This window comes from Bombina bombina, chromosome 8 (genome assembly GCF_027579735.1).
Source record: "Bombina bombina isolate aBomBom1 chromosome 8, aBomBom1.pri, whole genome shotgun sequence".
NCBI classification, from domain to species: domain Eukaryota; kingdom Metazoa; phylum Chordata; class Amphibia; order Anura; family Bombinatoridae; genus Bombina; species Bombina bombina.
The window spans coordinates 11,703,936-11,724,970 of record NC_069506.1 but is presented as its reverse complement, the minus strand read 5'-3'; the positions used below and the strand labels follow the sequence as shown (position 1 = coordinate 11,724,970).

Sequence of the window (21,035 nt, the reverse complement as noted above, 5' to 3'; positions counted from 1 at the left end):
ATTCCACCAAGCTTTTCAAGGCATGTATTAATGAAAGTGTTCTTGATTTGCAAGACAGACAGAGGGACAGACTGACATAGGGACTGACAGACTGACAGAGGGACATACAGACAGATTGACAGAGGGACAGACAGACTTTTTAAGGCATGTATTAATGAAAGTGTTCTTGATTTGCAAGACCCTGTAGATAGATGGACAGACAGACAGACAGATGGATGGACGGAGGGACAGACTGACAGAGGGACAGACAGACTGACAGATAGATAGATAGATAGAGGAACAGGCATACTGACAGATAGAGGGACAGACAGACTGACAGATAGATAGATAGATAGAGAGAGAGAGAGAGAGACAGACAGACAGACTGAAAGAGGGACAGACTGACAGAGAGATAGAGGGACAGGCATACTGACAGAGGGACAGACAGACTGACAGATATATAGATAGATAGATAGATAGATAGAATGACAGACAGACAGACTGAAAGAGGGACAGACAGACTGAAAGAGGGACAGACAGACTGACAGAGGGACAGACAGACTGACAGAGGGATAGACAAACTGACCGATAGAGGGACAGACTGACAGAGGGACAGACAGACAGATAGATAGAGGGACAGACTGACAGAGAGACAGACAGACTGACAGATGGATAGAGGGACAGACAGATAGACTGACAGAGGGACATACAGACAGATTGACAGAGGGACAGACAGACTTTTCAAGGCATGTATTAATGAAAGTGTTCTTGATTTACAAGACCCTGTAGATAGATAGATAGACAGACAGACAGACGGGTGGAGGGACAGATTGACAGAGGGACAGACAGACTGACAGATAGATAGATAGATAGATAGATAGAGGGACAGACAGACTGATAGATAGATAGAGGGACAGACAGACTGACAGAGAAATAGACAGACTGACCGATAGAGGGACATACAGAGAGACTAACAGAGGGACTGACAGACAGACTGACAGAGGGACAGACAGATAGATAGAGGGACAGACAGACAGACTGACAGAGAGACAGACAGACTGACAGATGGATAGAGGGCAGACAGATAGACAGATTGACAGAGGGACAGACAGACTTTTCAAGGCATGTATTAATGAAAGTGTTCTTGATTTACAATACCCTGTAGATAGATAGACAGACAGACAGACAGACAGACGGACGGAGGGACAGACTGACAGAGGGACAGACAGACTGACAGAGGGACAGACAGACTGACAGAGGGACAGACAGACTGACAGATAGATAGAGGGACAGACAGATAGAGGGACAGACTGACAGAGGGACAGACAGACTGACAGATAGATAGAGAGACAGACAGACTGACAGAGGGACAGACTGATAGAGGGACAGACAGACTGTCAGATAGATAGAGGGACAGATAGACAGACTGACAGAGAGACAGAAAGACTGACAGATGGATAGAGGGACAGACAGACAGACTGACAGAAGGGCATACAGACAGATTAACAAAGGGACAGACAGACTGACAGATAGATAGAGGGACAGACTGACAGATGGATAGAGGGACAGACAGACAGACAGATTGACAGATGGATAGAGGGACAGACAGACAGACTGACAGAAGGACATACAGACAGATTGACAAAGGGACAGGCAGATATAGGGACAGACAGACTGACAGAGGGACATACAGACTAACAGATGGATAGAGGGACAGACAGACAGATTGACAGGGACAGACAGATAGACTGACAGAGGGACAGACTGACAGAGGGACAGACTTACAGAGGGACTGACAGACTGAGAGAGGGACAGACAGACTGACAGAGCGACAGACAGACTGACAGATATATAGCGGGATAGACAGACTGACAGATAGATAGAGGGACGGACAGACAGATGGACAGATAGAGGGACGGACAGACTGACAGATCGAGGGACGGACAGACCAACTGACAGATAGATATATAGATAGATGATAGACAGACAGACAGATGGACTATCATAAGCTGCCTTTTCAACAGCTTATGACAAGTAAAAAATTCTATAAAGGGAATTAGATACCCCAAACACTTCTCTGTAGAAATTGGAAAGAATAGTCTCATATTAGTGAATATCTCCTAACATTACTAGTTCCTACAGAAAAAGGAAGGATGACTAGGACACATAACTCTTTGCATAAATAAAGTTAAGTAAGAATAATAAAAAATTAAACAATCTGACAGTTGTTCTTTATGTTAGAATCCTGCAATTAAATCACTTTGAACTTGTACTGTTGTCACCCAATAAATGTATTAATCACTAGTTAGACAGTTTTTGTTAACCTTCCTAACAATGTCCCCATTTCTAGAGTTCTCTTAAAGGGACAGTCAACACCAGATTTTTTGTTGTTTTAAAAGATAGATAATCCCTTTATTACCCATTCCCCTGTTTTGCATAACAAACACAGTTATAATAATATACGTTTTACCTCTGTAATTACCTTGTATCTAAGCCTCTGCAGACTGCCCCCTTATTTCAGTTCTTTTGACAGACTTGCATTTTAGCCAATCAGTGCTCACTCCTCGGTAAATTCATGTGCACGAGCTCAATGTTATCTATATGAAACACATGAACTAACGCCCTCTAATGGTGAAAAACTGTCAAAGCATATAGATTAGAGGTGGCCTTCAAGGTCTAAGAAATTAGCATATGAACCTCCTAGGTTTAGCTTTCAACTAAGAATTCCAAAAGAACAAAGGAAAATTGGTGATAAAAGTCAATTGGAAAGCTGTTTAAAATGACATGCTCTATTTAAATCATGAAAGTTTGAGAATTCTGAGAATTATTTTGTTTTTTTCTAGAGCTATTGTAGATAATACCTATACTGCACAGTGGTATCATCTCTAATATTACCTGTAGGATAAGCAAGGATATAAAAATAATCCTATGCGTCTATCTCCCCAGTGCTCAAACTGCAGGAGCTTCAGTACTATATGAGTGCAGCGTATAACTGCCTGCTGCATTCCCTCTGACCCTGAGACGTGCTACTGGCAACTCATATGGGCAAAAAACAACTGATGCTTGCATTAGATTTTTCCAAATAAATGTGGAACTATTTACAGTCTCTTCAGCAAACAGATATTAACAGACACCTGCAAATCCCTACGCATAGGGTGCCATAGTATAGACATTTCTTTCTTGCACCCAGTGTCAGGGGAGATGGTATCTTTTTTTCCACAGATATCTTTTTGCTAAAAAATCAGGGGGAATTTTATATAAAAAATAAAAAAGTTAATAAATTGACTGAAATATAGTGACAGTAAAGTGACAGTAAACATTAAACATTCATGATTCAGATAGAGCATTTAAGTTTAAACATATTTTCATTTTACTTCTATAATCAAATTTGCTTTACCTCTTGGTATCCTTTGTTGAAGAGTAAACCTGGGTAGGCTAATAGAAGTTTAGGATTTTTCACACCTCTGTAGATGACAATGGCAGCAGTGTTTGCAAACATGTTTGTTGTAAACAATGAATACTAAAGACACATGCACAATCCTGTGCTCACCTAGGGCCGATGACCTAAAGATCTCTGGGCTGATTATTAAAGAATACTCGCCGGTCCTTCTATTTCCCTGGTGGAATGATCTAAAGCCTCTGAACACAGGGGGTCTTGCTAAGGGGCGTATACTGCATTTTCATATGGGGAGAAGATAGTGGCCTCTATTTAACAAAGGTCTTGCGGACCTGATCCGACAGTGCGGATCAGGTCCGCAAGACCTCGCTGAATACGCAGAGCAATACGCTCTCCGTATTCAGCATTGCACCAGCAGCTCACAAGAGCAGCTGGTGCAACGCCGCTCCCTGCAGACTCACAGCCAATCGGCCGCCAGCAGGGAGGTGTCAATCAACCCGATCGGGCTCAGAGCAGGCGGACAGGTTATGGAGCAGCGGTCTTTGTGACCGCTGCTTCATAACTGCTGCTTCTGGCGAGTCTGCAGGCTCGCCAGAAGCACGGGCATCAAGCTCCATTTGAAGCCTGATAGATATGCCCCACAGACTATACAAAAGTGCAGAATTAAAATCGTAATGCCAAAAAGGTTACAAAACAAATAATTTAACTATTCACACAAAAATATGCAGTAAAAAATGTATTGTTAAGGTGCATCAAAAATTGTAGCAAAATTCTTCACCAAAATTCGTTTAATAAAACATATTACATATGCACAGCGTAAATCGTAATTTAAGTACTCTGGATGTGCAAAAAATACATCGAAATTTGTACTAATTAATTATATATTGTGTATATACGTATAATGCAGTCCAGAATACAGTGTTACCCTCCTAGAGTCATCTGCCTGGGTGCAGAAATGCAATAAATAATCCTCCAAGAAAAATGCACTCACAGGTCTTTTTGAAGTAAAGCAAAATCTGTTTTAATGGAACTTTTTCAGGGAAATCATCCCCTTCATCAGCATAACAAAATGTGTTAAACATGCATACCTTATATACACACTTGTGAAACAACAAATGACAAATACCTGTGTTCAATTCAGTGAAAGCACCAAACAATCGTGCTGGAACGCAAACTATGCGTTCCAAGGTGTGTAAACCGGAAGTGTTACAATCTAATGCACTTCCGGTGTGCTAATTCAAAGCAACAAATTACTAACGTATATTCGTAATGTAAATAAGCAAATAAACATTCACATTGGCTTAGCGTAAGCCTTCTATATATAATAAACAAACTAAGTAATGGCCTTTAAATAGCCTAACACACTTCAACTATTAGTCTATATATGTGACTGTGAGTGTACTGAGCTGGAGACGAAACCACATACAAAAACACTTACAGTTTTAGCATACATCGCCAATCTCTATAAAGATGTACCTGCAAGATATAGCTAACTGCATATTGATACTGTCATCACATCCCCACTATGCGAGCACAATACCGCACTTGATGTTGACAGTTGCTATGGTGGTTGCTATGGAGACAAGTGTAAACCTGTGCTGTCGTTAGGGGTCACTTTGCATACCAAATAAGGTCTGTCAGCTGTATCAAACCAATAAGCGTATGCATATACACTCCATATAAACTTCAACCCTGCAAACCATGCTAGCAACCATCATCAGGGTAGTGGATGGCAGTGATATATTAAAATAGCGATATGTCTCTTACTCACTCGCTAACATAACACACTACGAATCAGATAAATTAAAATAAATCTACATCAATGTCTGTAACCAACATTAAAGAATATATGGCATTCAAGTTACAATCAACTGTCTCCCATCTGGTCTATACATTTATACTGGATCTTTGCTCCTAATGGTTCTACCTATTATTTATATTATGTATCAATCCTAAATACAAAATAACAAAATAGCGCAATAACATGTAAGGCTGCATTACTCATGTTCCCACATTTTGAACTTTTAATAGATTAAGTTATAGTCCTTATTTTTAGAGGTCTATGCCCTGTATTAGCCTCACTAATGTCCACTTTTACACAATCTTCAGCTCCTATTGATTTGGTGATATGAATGCCCTGGGCGTGATATGGTGATGTTGTTTCCCTTAGGTAGATCTGCTATTCCAACCATAAAAAGGCATATCACTTAACATATTACATCCAGTCCACCCCCTATAGACTTGGGGAATAGCCATATATATACCAATGTAGAAGTTGCAGTATCCATCCAGTGTAGATGGGGTACACCACCCGGCCCGCCCATAAGTTAGATATAGGAGAAAATAGAATGGTAACTTGCCCGGTGAGTGTGTTATCCCCTGAATGGAGAGGAATACATTGTGTCCCACTCCCATTCAGGACTTGGGTATATGTTGGCAGATCTACCTCCTACGAGGCCTGACCTCCAGCATGCCCCATGTATAGGTGCACCACACCCCTGACTGTACCACTAGATTGTGTCTCCAATCTAAATGAGCGCCTTAAAATCCGGATTTTAAGGCGCTCATTTAGATTGGTGAATTCAAACCCCCTGGATACACCGTGCCCAACCGGTACATCCATTCTGCCTCCCGTCTAAGTAAGGCCTGAGTGGGAGTGGGACACAATTTTCTCCTACATCTAACTTATGGGCGGGCCGGGCGGTGTACCCCATCTACACTGGATGGATACTGCAAGATCTATATAGGTCTATATATCCCTATTCCCCAAGTGTATAGGGGGTGGACTGGATGTAATATGTTAAGTGATATGCCTTTTTATGGTTGGAATAGCAGATCTACCTAAGGGAAACAACATCACCATATCACGCCCAGGGCATTCATATCACCAAATCAATAGGAGCTGAAGATTGTGTAAAAGTGGACATTAGTGAGGCTAATACGGGGCATAGACCTCTAAAAATAAGGACTATAACTTAATCTATTAAAAGTTCAAAATGTGGGAACATGAGTAATGCAGCCTTACATGTTATTGCGCTATTTTGTTATTTTGTATTTAGGATTGATACATAATATAAATAATAGGTAGAACCATTAGGAGCAAAGATCCAGTATAAATGTATAGACCAGATGGGAGACAGTTGATTGTAACTTGAATGCCATATATTCTTTAATGTTGGTTACAGACATTGATGTAGATTTATTTTAATTTATCTGATTCGTAGTGTGTTATGTTAGCGAGTGAGTAAGAGACATATCGCTATTTTAATATATCACTGCCATCCACTACCCTGATGATGGTTGCTAGTATGGTTTGCAGGGTTGAAGTTTATATGGAGTGTATATGCATACGCTTATTGGTTTGATACAGCTGACAGACCTTATTTGGTATGCAAAGTGACCCCTAACGACAGCACAGGTTTACACTTGTCTCCATAGCAACCACCATAGCAACTGTCAACATCAAGTGCGGTATTGTGCTCGCATAGTGGGGATGTGATGACAGTATCAATATGCAGTTAGCTATATCTTGCAGGTACATCTTTATAGAGATTGGCGATGTATGCTAAAACTGTAAGTGTTTTTGTATGTGGTTTCGTCTCCAGCTCAGTACACTCACAGTCACATATATAGACTAATAGTTGAAGTGTGTTAGGCTATTTAACCCCTTAGTGACCAGAGCACTTTTCCATTTTCTGTCCGTTTGGGACCAAGGCTATTTTTACATTTTTGCGGTCTTTGTGTTTAGCTGTAATTTTCTTCTTACTCATTTACTGTACCCACACATATTATATACCGTTTTTCTCGCCATTAAATGGACTTTCTAAAGATACCATTATTTTCATCATATCTTATAATTTACTATAAAAAAAATATAAAATATGAGGAAAAAATGGAAAAAAACACACTTTTTCTAACTTTGACCCCCAAAATCTGTTACATATCTAAAACCACCAAAAAACACCCATGCTAAATAGTTTCTAAATTTTGTCCTGAGTTTAGAAATACCCAATGTTTACATGTTCTTTGCTTTTTTTGCAAGTTATAGGGCCATAAATACAAGTAGCACTTTGCTATTTCCAAACCATTTTTTTCCAAAATTAGCGCTAGTTACATTAGAACACTGATATCTTTCAGGAATCCCTGAATATCTATTGACATGTATATATTTTTTTTTAGTAGACATCCCAAAGTATTGATCTAGGCCAATTTTGGTATATTTCATACCACCATTTCACTGCCAAATGCGATCAAATACAAAAAATTGTTCACTTTTTCACAAATTTTTTCACAAACTTTAGGTTTCTCACTGAAATCATTTACAAACAGCTTGTGCAATTATGGCATAAATGGTTGTAAATTCTTCTCTGGGATCCCCTTTGTTCAGAAATAGCACACATATATGGCTTTGGCGTTGCTTTTTGGTAATTAGAAGGCCGCTAAATGCCACTGCGCACCACAAGTGTATCATGCCCAGCAGTTAAGGGGTTAATTAGGGAGCTTTTAGGGAGCTTGTAGGGTTAATTTTAGCTTTAGTGTAGTGTAGTAGACAACCCCAAGTATTGATCTAGGCACATTTTGGTATATTTCATGCCACCATTTCACCGCCAAATGCGATCAAATTAAAAAAAACGTAAAATTTTTCACAATTTTAGGTTTCTCACTGAAATCATTTACAAACAGCTTGTGCAATTATGGCACAAATGGTTGTAAATGCTTGTCTGGGATCCCCTTTGTTCAGAAATAGCAGACATATATGACTTTGGCGTTGCTTTCTGGTAATTAGAAGGCCACTAAATCCTGTTGCGCCTCACACGTGTATTATGGCTAGCAGTGAAAGGGTTAATTAGGGAGTTTGTAGTGAGCTTGCAGGGTTAATTTTAGCTTTAGTGTAGAGATCAGCCTCCCATCTGACACATCCCACCCACTGATCCCTCCCAAACAGCTCCCTTCCCTCCCCCACCCCACAATTGTCCCCGCCATCTTAAGTACTGGCAGAAAGTCTGCCAGTACTAAAATAAAAGGGTTTTTAAAAAAAAATGAAATTTTTTTTAGCATATTTACATATGCTACTGTGTAGGATCCCCCCTTAGCCCCCAACCTCCCTGATCCCCCCCCAAAACCGCTCTCTAACCCTCCCCTCTGCCTTATTGGGGGCCATCTTGGGTACTGGCAGCTGTCTGCCAGTACCCAGTTTACAATAAAAAGTGCTTTTTTTGGGTTTTTTTTGTTTTTTTCTGTAGTGTAGCTTCCCCCAACCCCCCACCCCCCACAAACAAACCCCCACCACCTTGCTGATTGTTTAGATTTTATTGTTTATTATATTTTTTATTTCCCCATTTTCTGCAGTGTAGCGGTTCCCACCCGCTCCCTCCCCGTGCACGCGCCCGCCCCCACCCTCCCGTGCACGCGCGCGCACACGTGCGCGCCCCCAGCCACCCCCGCCCACGATCCCGCCCCCCTTCAGATCCACATGGCCATCGATGGCCGCCACCCGCCTCCCGGTCCGGCTCCCACCCACCAACGCAGGTAGCCACCGATCTCCGGTGCAGAGAGGGCCACAGAGTGGCTCTCTCTGCACCGGATGACTTAAAAAGGTTATTGCAGGATGCCTCCATATCGAGGCATCACTGCAATAACCGGAAAGCAGCTGGAAGCGAGCAGGATCGCTTCCAGCTGCTTTCCACACTGAGGACGTGCAGGGTACGTTCTCAGGCATTAACTGCCTTTTTTCTGAGGACGTACCCTGCACGTCCTCAGTCGTTAAGGGGTTAAAGGCCATTACTTAGTTTGTTTATTATATATAGAAGGCTTACGCTAAGCCAATGTGAATGTTTATTTGCTTATTTACATTACGAATATACGTTAGTAATTTGTTGCTTTGAATTAGCACACCGGAAGTGCATTAGATTGTAACACTTCCGGTTTACACACCTTGGAACGCATAGTTTGCGTTCCAGCACGATTGTTTGGTGCTTTCACTGAATTGAACACAGGTATTTGTCATTTGTTGTTTCACAAGTGTGTATATAAGGTATGCATGTTTAACACATTTTGTTATGCTGATGAAGGGGATGATTTCCCTGAAAAAGTTCCATTAAAACAGATTTTGCTTGCTTTACTTCAAAAAGACCTGTGAGTGCATTTTTTTGGAGGCTTATATATATATGTATGTATGTATGTATATATATATATATATATATATATATATATATATATATATAGGCTGGTAGTGGGTAGACTCAGACTCCATTTGTCAGGTGGTGTGCAACGGAGGGAGGTGGAGCACAGTGAGTACACGGAAGATAGGACGTGCCACGGGTGGGGCCGGAGACTCCATAAGAACACGCGAGTGAGGAGAGGACTGGATAGTGGAGTCAGAGTCAGACTCTTACAGAGGCTGCAAAAAGTGCTGCCCCCTCCCAGGCTACCTGGAAGCGTCCCTGTATGGGCTGAGCTCTCATGGGTGGAAAAGTCATGTCGGAATATATCCGACATTGGTCTGCAAACGGTAAAACCCTTTGTCCGATATATAAAGACGTAGGACCAGAAAGGGATAATTTTTAAAGTGTGCTCCCTGCTGTCTTCTAACTTCACTCTATGGATCGAAGTGTCCCTATCCAAGAGCTCCATTACTTTCATAACGAGACATCTCGCCACTCGCAGGGACTACCCCTTTTTTACGATAATTCCACTAGGGCAGCCTCGCTGAGAGTCAGGGAGAAAAACCTCATCGGATCTGGCAACATTTAGATCATTAGACCCTAAGGGGCCGATTTAACAAACTCAGTATCAGCCCCAATGCCTCTTTTTCCGTGCTTGCCGGAAACAGAAGTTAAGAAGCAGCGGTCTTAAGATTGCTGTTCCTTAACTCGTCCACCATCTCTGAGGCAGCGGACAGCAATCTGCCCGATCGCATAAGATCAAGTTGATTGACACCCCCTGCTAGCGGCCAATTGGCCCAGAATGTGCAGGGGGCGGTATTGCACAAGCATTTCTAGTTAAATGCATGTGCAATGATAAATGCAGACAGAGTATGCTGTCAGCATTTATCATTGACACATGATAAATCGGCCCCCTAGAGTTACTCTTTAACAAATGATACCAATAGAACTAAGCAAAATCGATAACAGAAGTAAATTGGATAGCTCGACTGTACCTTTAATATAAAGTGATTTTAAGCAATTTGTATAGTGCTGCAGAATCTGTTGGTGCTCTACAAATAAATGATAAAAATAATAATATAAAATATGATACATTATAGAGGGCAAACAAATGTTTTCACCCTCTCTAAGTATTTTTGCCTAACAATGTAAGAACGTGCTTATGGGTTATGCCGTATTTTGTTTAACAGAATACTCTTTTTTTTACTAAGTAGTCTATAATGGCCAACACCTCTTCATCACCACCAACCAAGCTTGTTCCACCTTATGTTAGTGAATAACCATGTTTTGCAGAATGAAGTTATCTCATATAATATAAACTCAACCCTCATGCAAAATCTGTCCCAATATTCTGGCAGAAGAAGTATTATCTATATATTTTATATAGATTTTTTTTTTTCATTTTTGGTTGTGAGAAATATTTAGTTTCTAAAATTTGTGAAATTCTTTGTAAACTGGCTCTAAATAATCTTAAATCCCCGTGTTGATAATGATACTGACAACAGTTTATGACACAGTAGCAGATTACCGTTTTTTTCACTCGCCGGTGCAGGTTAACATGACATAAATATATAAATAATGCATAATGTCCTAAGGAAAGCATATTGGGCTAATGTGCTGTTTCATATGAGCAAAAAGCCTTAAATCCCTGTTATTTAATGTTATTATATATTAGGTCTATTTGAATAAACATTTCTGGTTCTAAAAAGTCTGTATAGATTCTATAAAAAAATGTCTCCAATTTTCATATTGTCTCGCTTTTAGTATAAAGTGAACAAAACACAGATTATAAAAAATAAAAAAGTAATACATCTCTGTTGGACCCAGGAAGAAAGAGGTATTTTACATTTTTTCTATCCAAGACTAACACTCTCTATATAAATGCATGACCAGCTTTGTATTAATAAATATTTATTTGCATCTAAATATATAGTATATTGTACTTTACATGTAATATAGGGTCAGGTTCTACACCTGAGCTCAATAACAACATAAGTCTAGTGTCCCTGTTCTTTAGAAGCTCAGTCTCACCTGGATAGCAAATACCCTATGATGTAACAAAAAAACTCAATTAGGAGGGTTTTGCTCCTTCACACTGTGCAGTTGTGTTGAGCTTTTTTAATCAATATCATCCTAGAATGCCATTCTAATTCTAAAAAGTATTAATGTAGACATGTTGGGTAATATCCAGTGCTTTATTCTGAGGAAGTCACATTCCATCCTCTTTTATGGTCTTCTTAGGATAACCCTAGGACACCATGGCTTCCACAGCAACTTATATGCATTTAACTAATATGCCAATAATACCTCCCCCCATCTCAGATGTGTGTTCATTTATGTGATGGTAAATACATACATATGCATTTAATTAAACAAATATACCTGTGTGTTCCAGTATGTAAAAGAAAATATTTCATATGATTGAGGGAAGTTGAAACACAACATCTACCATATACAACAAAATAAAACTAGATCATCATCAACTTACTATAGAACTGATAAGATATAGTCAGAATGGCATGTAACCATTACTAAATTGGGCCAGTGATATTGATTGTCCAACTTCAGAACTTCTTAAAAAAAACCTCATGGTCACACGTTCCAATCCTGAAAAGGCCAATACCATCTTTTATAATTTTGAGGTTTATAAACTAAGTGTCATTAGGTTGGTTAGTAATAGTTGTTGATTAACAGTCTATGGCTTGTATAATAAGCACCCTGAGTTTTCTTGCAATAAATTAAAACAAATATCAGAATCAATGCACCAGCAAAATTTAAAGAAATTGAAAAAATATTGATGAAATATATCAGTATTTATTTGTTTCCTTTACATAGATTTTTAAGGCTTTATACTTACTTTAATGTGCTCCGGAGAGCCCGCTAACCCGATCCTCTTCTTGCCAGGTCCCTGGCCGCAGTAACAGGAGGCTTAGAGTGTTCGACACCCAGGACCTGCACTAATTTTAGGGCAGGTTCTGGGAGCCAAACGTCTACGCTTCCTGTTAGCGCGGCCAGGGCTCTGGCAAGAAGAGGATCGGGTTAGCGGGCTCTCTAGAAAGTGTTAGGGTAAGTATGTTGCTTTGAAATATTTACATTTGTTTAACAAAACGAATGTAAATGTTTAACATAAATTAGATTTTTGTTTCATTATAAACTAAATTAAAACCGAATAGTGAAGGCAATGAATATTCAGGGAAACTAATTTCCTCGAATATTCGGAATATTATTTTCATCCGAAAATACATTTTCTTCCATGCACATGCCTAATATATAGGTAATACTAATATTATTATTTAACACAAATGAAATGTAATGTTATTGTTATTATGGATAATAAAATTAGATCACAGTAGTTTCTCCTGTTTACTGAAGGGGCTTAAAAGTCCCTTAACTGCACTACAGATAATGAAGATAAAAGGCATAAAAACTCTTGTATCTTAAACAAATTGCAGCCATTTGTCTTCTGGAGAATTGGGAGGATACAACTGCCTCTGGGTTTTTACTACCATCTCAATGTGTGCTTCTTTGTATTAGTCAAGTGCGGGCTTCCTATTGGCTGGGAACATGTAGGCAGCCAATCCGTAACCTGTACCTGTGTAATGCATTGATGTGCTTATTCAGAGGGCAGTGAAAAACAGGAGACAATAGAACTTTCAGTGTTTTCCAGAAAACTAACAGCAGCATTATTGAGTCTCTATTTACATACCTACTTTTTTCATTATTTATAGTGATGTTTTTACATTTATGCCCTTAAACCATCTACTTATACTTTAAAGTGATGGTAAATTTCAGTCTTTAAGAATGTTGCAATGAAAAAGTATATAAATGTACAAGCAAACCACATAATTATTTATATAATTTTATAATACAAGATTTATAAACCTACTTGATATTGTCTGTCCTCTGCCCCCCTTAATTTCCTCTTTTGCCTAGGCTGTGACATAGAGACTGGTCCCACCCACTCTCTACATAGGCTTCCTAAGGGCTTTCAAAGTGCTAGACTTCAAGAGTGTCTTATGACACACACACTGATTGGACCACCCACTCTCTACATAGGCTTCCTAAGGGCTTTCAAAGTGCTAGACTTCAAGAGTGTCTTATGACACACACACTGATTGGATGTTTATTGGAATTCTCATTAAAAAAAAAGTTCATCCCAGTGGGCCGGCATAACATTGTAATAGAAACATTACTATAGGCACAGATTTAACCCTTTTCATGGATAAAATAATAATAATACTCATATACTTTTTTTAATGGTAAAGATTACATATATGGCATTTGGTTAGATAAAGTTTACCATCAATTTAAGAAACTTCACTTCTGTTATAACATCAGCCACTGTAATTTTTTGTCACATTTTGTGTTTCTTGGCTAAGTACTGATGACAACATGCTATAAACACAGAGGTCTCAATTTCTAACACCACAATGTAAACTGCTTAATGCAGAATTAAACTAGAGGTTGAATGTTAACTGTCAGGTAGAATAATTTTTATGTTTAGCATCAGACATACTTGTGTATAAAGTATGAATTCTTTGTTACGTTTACAAAATTGTGTTATTTACAAGCCTTATATATAATTACGATGTCACATTACTCAGTATTGCATAGTTCATAAAGACTTATGTCAACTGATGACCATGTTGATCCTTATATGATCAAACCTACTTTGTAAGACATAAGAATAGCTATAAATCAGTTTAGACTTATATAGATCCTATATGTAACCTGCTACCTTTATTAACACAACTGGAACTTGTGAATATAGTAACTTGTAGGCCAATGGCGGTCTGCTATGAGCTTCTTTAAGGGTTTATGGTATGTAAACATGGTGAAGGAAATAGAATGACATATAGTGTTAGATAAAGTTATCTCTATATATTCTCAACCTAGTGGGGCTAACGTCTGTAAATCTACCCTTTGTGTATCTGTAAAAACAGTGTAAATATGTTACTTGTAATCTATACCACCTGCCTGTTACACTATTGCACCTTCTGCACATTGGTCATTTATATATTGATAACAATCTCTCACCAGACACTGGATGGACGTATTGTTGTCAACGGTCACATTAGAATGTCCTCTCTCACCCTGAAAGACATCCAGTACACAGACGCCGGCGAGTACTTCTGCATCGCAAGCAATGCTATTGGACAGGACACACAAGCAATGTACTTCGAAGTTCAGTGTAAGAGCTTTTATTATTTATTTTTGTGTGTGTGTTTTTTACCATAAGAAACCGCTATTCTGTTGAGAAATTGGACTGCTATTTTCTGCAAGTATATAGATGAAATGTTACACCCTCATGAATTTGATGGAATACAGAGTCTTTAAGTTCCAGATAGCATTTGGCTTATTTGTTGGGATGGGAAGAAGAAATTGAAGGTATAAAATCAAAATAATTAACTTTTTTTAATTGTGGTTTAAATAATAGAATTACAATATTGCATTTTACAGCAATACAACTAAATCATAGCAATCCTTATGCATAATATACACGTGTCATTCAAGTAATAAAAACATCACACAAAATGTTATATATATATATATATATATATATATATATATATAGCTGAACACAAAACTGGCACTCGCTGGTCTTTCCAAAAAAATCTTTTACTGTGAAAGTAGTGACATTTCGGGGACAAAGTATCCCCTTCCTTAGACCTTTACAGATACTTTGTCCCCGAAACGTCACTACTTTCACAGTAAAAGATATTTTTGGAAAGACCAGCGAATGCCAGTTTTGTGTTCAGCTATATTTAATTACACTAGTACCCTGGCAGTTGATATACTGAGTCAGAGTGCTCTCCCTTGTTACTATATATATATATATATAAATAAACTTTTTTTAAAATACCGACAAAAACGATATACAAAGATTCCCTAAATAAAGTTTAATTATTATATTTTACATATACTAATATTAAATACTACAATTTCTATCTTTCAAATTATTGCATTTCAACCAAACAAAAGAAGGGAAGAGAAGGCAAATAATGAATTACCATCCTATATTGCTTAATTAGATAATCTTGTAAGAGAGAGGAAAATAATAATAAAAAAAAATAATAATCCTGTAACTTCAGTGTTACAGTATAATCACTCACCTGACAAAAATAGGGTGTGTGTGTGTGTGGGGGAGTATATATATATATTTTTTTAAAATATATAAATATTTTTTTTTTTTAAAAGAGAGATAATTATTCTCTGTTTTCCTTCTCAATTGCCCCCCCCCTTATGCACAGCCATTTTCTTTTTTTTAGAGGTATAACTTGTATGCACAAAAGACCTCACCAGTTGTTTTTGTACTTCAATCACTAAAGATTTTATATGCTCTCCCCATTTTTTTTAAAAATAATTTCTCTCTGTTAAATTGCAAATTCACTGCTCTCTAAAATTATTAAATCAATTTTGTAACTTAATTTCCTTCTGGGATTTCCACTCCTTCAGTAGCTCTTCCTGCTTAAAAGGATTATTATATTCAGAAACCAACAGTCACTTGTCTCCTTTTTGTCTCCTTTTTTTCACTGTTGAAATTAATTTTCCGTCCAATGTGTTTACTCCAAAATCCAGTATCTTTAGTATTAAAGGGCTGATCTAAAAAGAATGGATTATGTTAGCTTTTAGAAATAAATGTTTAACACATTTAACTTCTTAAGTGTCCTTTCTCCACCTTGACAGAATTGAGTTGTTTTTTTTTACTTTCCTCAATTAAAGATAAACTGTAATAAATAAGAAAACGTTTTTCTTTTTTTATATTTATCTAGTATTGTCATTGGGTGATTGAACATATGATTGTAATAATTCAGTACAGTAATGTCCTGCCTGTATATAGGCTAAGAGGTCTTTATTTGGTAGATCAAATTCTTGTTTGCAATTCTCAAATGACTTAACTGTTTTGCATACATCTTCCAATAATTGAAAAATAAATTTATTTAAATGATTTTGATGTTGTTCAGGCAATTATGAAATCTCTCAAAATATTGGTGTTTTTGATCCCCTTTGGTAGAAAAATGGTCCAAATCTAACAATCTAATGATTCTGATTCAAATTTGTCTAGGAATACCAAGTTATACAGTTCTATATTAGGAACAGCCAACACAAGATCTCATTGTTTCCCAAATAATCATTTTAAACCAATTCTAGTTTTTTTACTTTTATAGATAAGGGGATTAATAATTTTATATATCAATGTAATGTCACTTTTTTAAAAAGTGACTTTTTTATTGATTGTAAAATTTATAGCAATTTAGACTAACCTGCCATTTTAATGTTCTTGAGTCCCAGGACCTGCACTAACTTTAGTGAAGTAAATTAGAAAGTTGTTTAAATTTGTATTCTGTATCTTAATCTTGAAAGAACAATTTTGGGTTTAATGTCCCTTTAAAACAGGGCTATATTGGAGTATAAATTGCAAGGCCATCCAACATATATATTTGTCTACATAAAAATGATTGTGCAAATAAATGTGCATTCATTTGCATGTAATTGGCAATGAAAATAAGCAACACACTACATGTATTATATATATGTTCGAAAAACTTCTTTTTGCATTCCACTAGCATACGCTGTCGGCATTTATCATTACACAAGCATTTCTGGTGAAATGCTTGTGCAATGCCGCCCCCCGCACATTCACAGCCGATTGGCCGCTAGCAGGGGGTGTCAATCATCCCAATAATATCTGAATCGTATCCCAACCTTTGCTTCTTAACCCATTTGAGTGCTTATGACGGCTCTGACCCGTCACAAATTTTCCCAGTCAGGTGCTAACGACAGCTCAGAGCCATCGCTAGCACTCACCCAACTTGAGGGCAATCTGGGGGCTCCTATCGACTCCCACCCCGGCGATTGTGCCTGTATAGTGATAGGAATCCCTGGGGCTTCATGTTTTGCGCTGTGACATCACGTGCAATGACATGATGACGTCACCACGCAACTTCATTGAAAAATTACAATGGACAGTATAGGGAAATGGGGGCATGCTGCTTAGAAGCCTGTATCTCAGCAGCTACAGACCCTCAAGACCTACCGTTGGAAAGGTAATCGCCTAACCTTTCCAACGGTATAAGTCTTGGGGATCAGAAAAAATATATATATATGTAAATATTTTTTTATTGTTTTTTTTAAAAACCCTCAAATCCAGCTTAGCACTCAGGTGGCAAATTGCTTAGCACTCAAAGGGGCCTATATATCAAAGGTCTTGCGGACCTGATCCGACAGTGCGGATCAGGTCCGCAAGACTTCGCTAAATGCGGAGAGCAATACGCTCTCCGTATTTAGCATTGCACCAGCAGCTCACAAGAGCTGCTGGTGCATTGCCGCCCCATGCAGTCTCGCGGCCAATGGGCCGCCAGCAGGGGGGTGTCAATCAACCCGATCGTACTCGATCGGGTTGATTTCCGGCGATTCCTGTCCGCCTCATCAGAGCAGGCGGACAGGTAATGGAGCAGCGGTCTTTGTGACTGCTGCTTCATAACTGCTGTTTCTGGCGTGTCTGAAGACTCGCCAGAAACACGGGCCCACAAGCTCCTTTCGTTGCTTGATAAATGGGCCCCAAAGGGTTAACTTCTGTTTCCGGCGAGCTGGAAACTTTGGGGGTAGATTGCAGCATCCGCTGCTTAATAAATCTACCCCTTAGTCTGATCTTCAAATCAGTAGTAGATTATTTTTTTCTGGCAAATTTCAAAGTTATGTCTATTTCCACTACTTCTTTATCATGTGACAGCCATCAGCCAATCACAAATGCATACACATATATTTTGAGACTTCTTGCACATGCTCAGTAGGAGCTGGTGACTCAGAAAGTGTAAATATAAAAAGACTGTGCACATTTTAAATTGGAAAGTTGTTTAAAATTGCTGCTCTATCTGAATTGTGAAAGTTTAATGTTGACTTGAGTGTCCCTCTAACTACTTATACCTAACTGAGCTTGTTCTGCTGCAAGATACATTATGATAATTATGACAGTTTTCTCTATGCCTTTCTCATGAGGGACCAAATACCAGAGACAAAAACTAGTACTAATATGGGGATTTTGTTTTCTTTTTTAGATGCCCCTAAGATCCAGGGTCCAGTAGTGTTTTACACCTGGGAGGGGAATCCTGTCAATATCACCTGTGATGTCCTTGCTTATCCCAATGCTGTGGTCTCCTGGTTCAGAGATGGGCAGCTTCTGCCAAGCTCCAACTATAGCAACATCAAGATACACAAAACTGCATCTGCCAGCTACCTTGAGGTGAGATTGGTCTTCACTTTACCTTCTTGAGATTCCCTTGAGTACACTTATGTAGGGTGCTTTGCCTATATACCCCCCAGTTGTGTCTGAACTTGTGAGCCTGTGTATGTATGCAAAAGCAAAAAAATACAGATATCAATATTTAAAGACACATTGTACTCAAAAGTGTTGTATCCTTCATATGAAATACCAGTATTTAAGTTAAACAGGTCAAATTTGCTGGAAAAAGCGTGTAGTGAAAGATACATTTATATTACAATTACCGGAATTCACTGTTATCACTTTGTAATTCCAACTAATGCTGACTGGCTGATTGGCTAATTGTGATATATACTCACTGATTATGCTCATGTTTAAAAGTTCAGAAAATAGAATTTACAGCATAAGCTCTTTGCATTCCAGACCCTGCATGCAATTTTAAGTGAAAAACCAAACACCTCTTTACCCAAAACCTGCTTATATGATATCCAAGGCGCAAGATTTTGATTCTAAAGGTTATGGGTGGAAATTAAAGTGTAAGGTTAGATTCCATTAGTTAGAAATTAAAGACAAGAATGGTCGGTCTATTTTGTCTGAAAATAAAGTATAGGAACCACATTTCTTCAAAGTCAACTCCCGTACAGTACATTTAAAGACCATAAAAATGTTTTGCAAATGTGTGGTGAAGGATAGAGTTACTCTAAAAGCATTTCATTTAAAGAAAGCCATACCTATATATTAAGTTCCATTTAACAGCATATGGACAAGCATGGTTCCCTGTCGGAGAACCTGTCCATCCTCTGGGGCTTGCAAGGTGCTATGCATTTAACATTGTACAAGCGTGTACAGCCCAGTACGACCAGTTGCACTAGAAGTTGCATAAGAGCAGGACTTGTCTATCCTCCCGCACATATGAGCTTGAGATGACTTGTATTTGTAGGTTCACATGATGGACCCAGTACCAAGCTGTACATCCAGTTTGATAAATGGAGCTGATTATGTTTGTATGTGTTTGTAGATCTAGCAAGTTTATTATGTATCATTTAATTGCATCACCAGGTCAATCCTGATTCAGAAAATGACTTTGGGAACTACAATTGTACAGCTGTAAACCGCATTGGCCAGGAGTCTGCTGAGTTTATCCTTGTGCAAGCAGGTGAGCTACAGTAGTTATCAAACCAACTCATAGTGATTCTACATAACTCTCCTTCATATATGTCATTTGTTCATTTTACATTGCATTGTCCTGTTTTACTGAGCCTCCTGCATTTTTCCCTTCAAGTGACTGCCCAACTCCAAACATGACACACCTAACCCCACCCATAATATGCCTAACCCCACCAATGAGATGCCTAAGCCACCCATGACATAACTCACCCCTCCTATGACACACCCAACCCCACCTATAATACGCATAACCCACCAGTGACATGCCTAACCCCACCCATAACACGCCTAACCTATCAGTGACATGCCTAACCCCACCTATAACACGCATAACCCACCAGTGACATGCCTAACCCCACCCATAACACGCCTAACCCATCAGTGACATGCTTAACCCCACCATAACATGCCTAACCCACCCACAACATGTCTAACCCTACCCATGACACACCACTTATGAGGGTTGTCTTTATGAACCAGTAAGGAATCTGTTTCTACGGATACATTGTGCACAAACATGCATTTCCTGTTTAAACAGATTATTATCATTTCATGCAAAAAAAACAACATATAGTGCGTCACTGAGATACTTGACAGAGTTTCTCACATTCTCATTTAACAGATACGCCTTCCTCACCATCCATTAAAAATATAGAACCTTACTCCAGCTCGGCTATGGTTGAGTTTGATGAGCCAGATGCCACAGGGGGTGTGCCCATCCTCAAGTATCGGGCAGAGTGGAGAAATGTGAGAGATGAGAGATGGTCTTTTGTACTGTACAATGCAAAGGAAGGTAAGTACTGAGCACATAGTCTCTATTTTGTTTTCCTTTTTTTTCTGTGCTACATTAGTATGATCTAAATCAAATTAGTCTGATTGTAATAACTTAACCCTTTAAGCTATTATCATAAATTCTGGTCACCCATTCCCAGAGCCAATCTTAGCATTTACGGGACCCTTGGCAAGACACATTCGTGGAGCCCCTTAGCCCAGCACCCTTATTTCCCTCCCCCTTAATGTCCTGCTCCCTGTATGCCCCACCCCATTCCCAACAATGTTACCTATATAAAGAATAACACTATATCACGCATCCTGATATTATAAA

General features: G+C 38.7%; 1 protein-coding gene across 5 annotated transcripts in view; it reads left to right on the top strand.

Annotated features, from left to right (window-relative positions):
* Nucleotides 1–21,035, top strand: part of NCAM1 (neural cell adhesion molecule 1) — a 479,250-nt gene that overhangs the window by 351,995 nt on the left and 106,220 nt on the right. For all 5 annotated transcript variants that reach the window (XM_053690128.1, XM_053690125.1, XM_053690126.1 and 2 more), the window contains exons 9-12: nt 14,581–14,731; nt 18,600–18,784; nt 19,823–19,919; nt 20,553–20,723. In XM_053690128.1, coding sequence (XP_053546103.1) covers nt 14,581–14,731; nt 18,600–18,784; nt 19,823–19,919; nt 20,553–20,723 — 604 coding nt within the window. The remainder of the gene's footprint in view (nt 1–14,580; nt 14,732–18,599; nt 18,785–19,822; nt 19,920–20,552; nt 20,724–21,035) is intronic.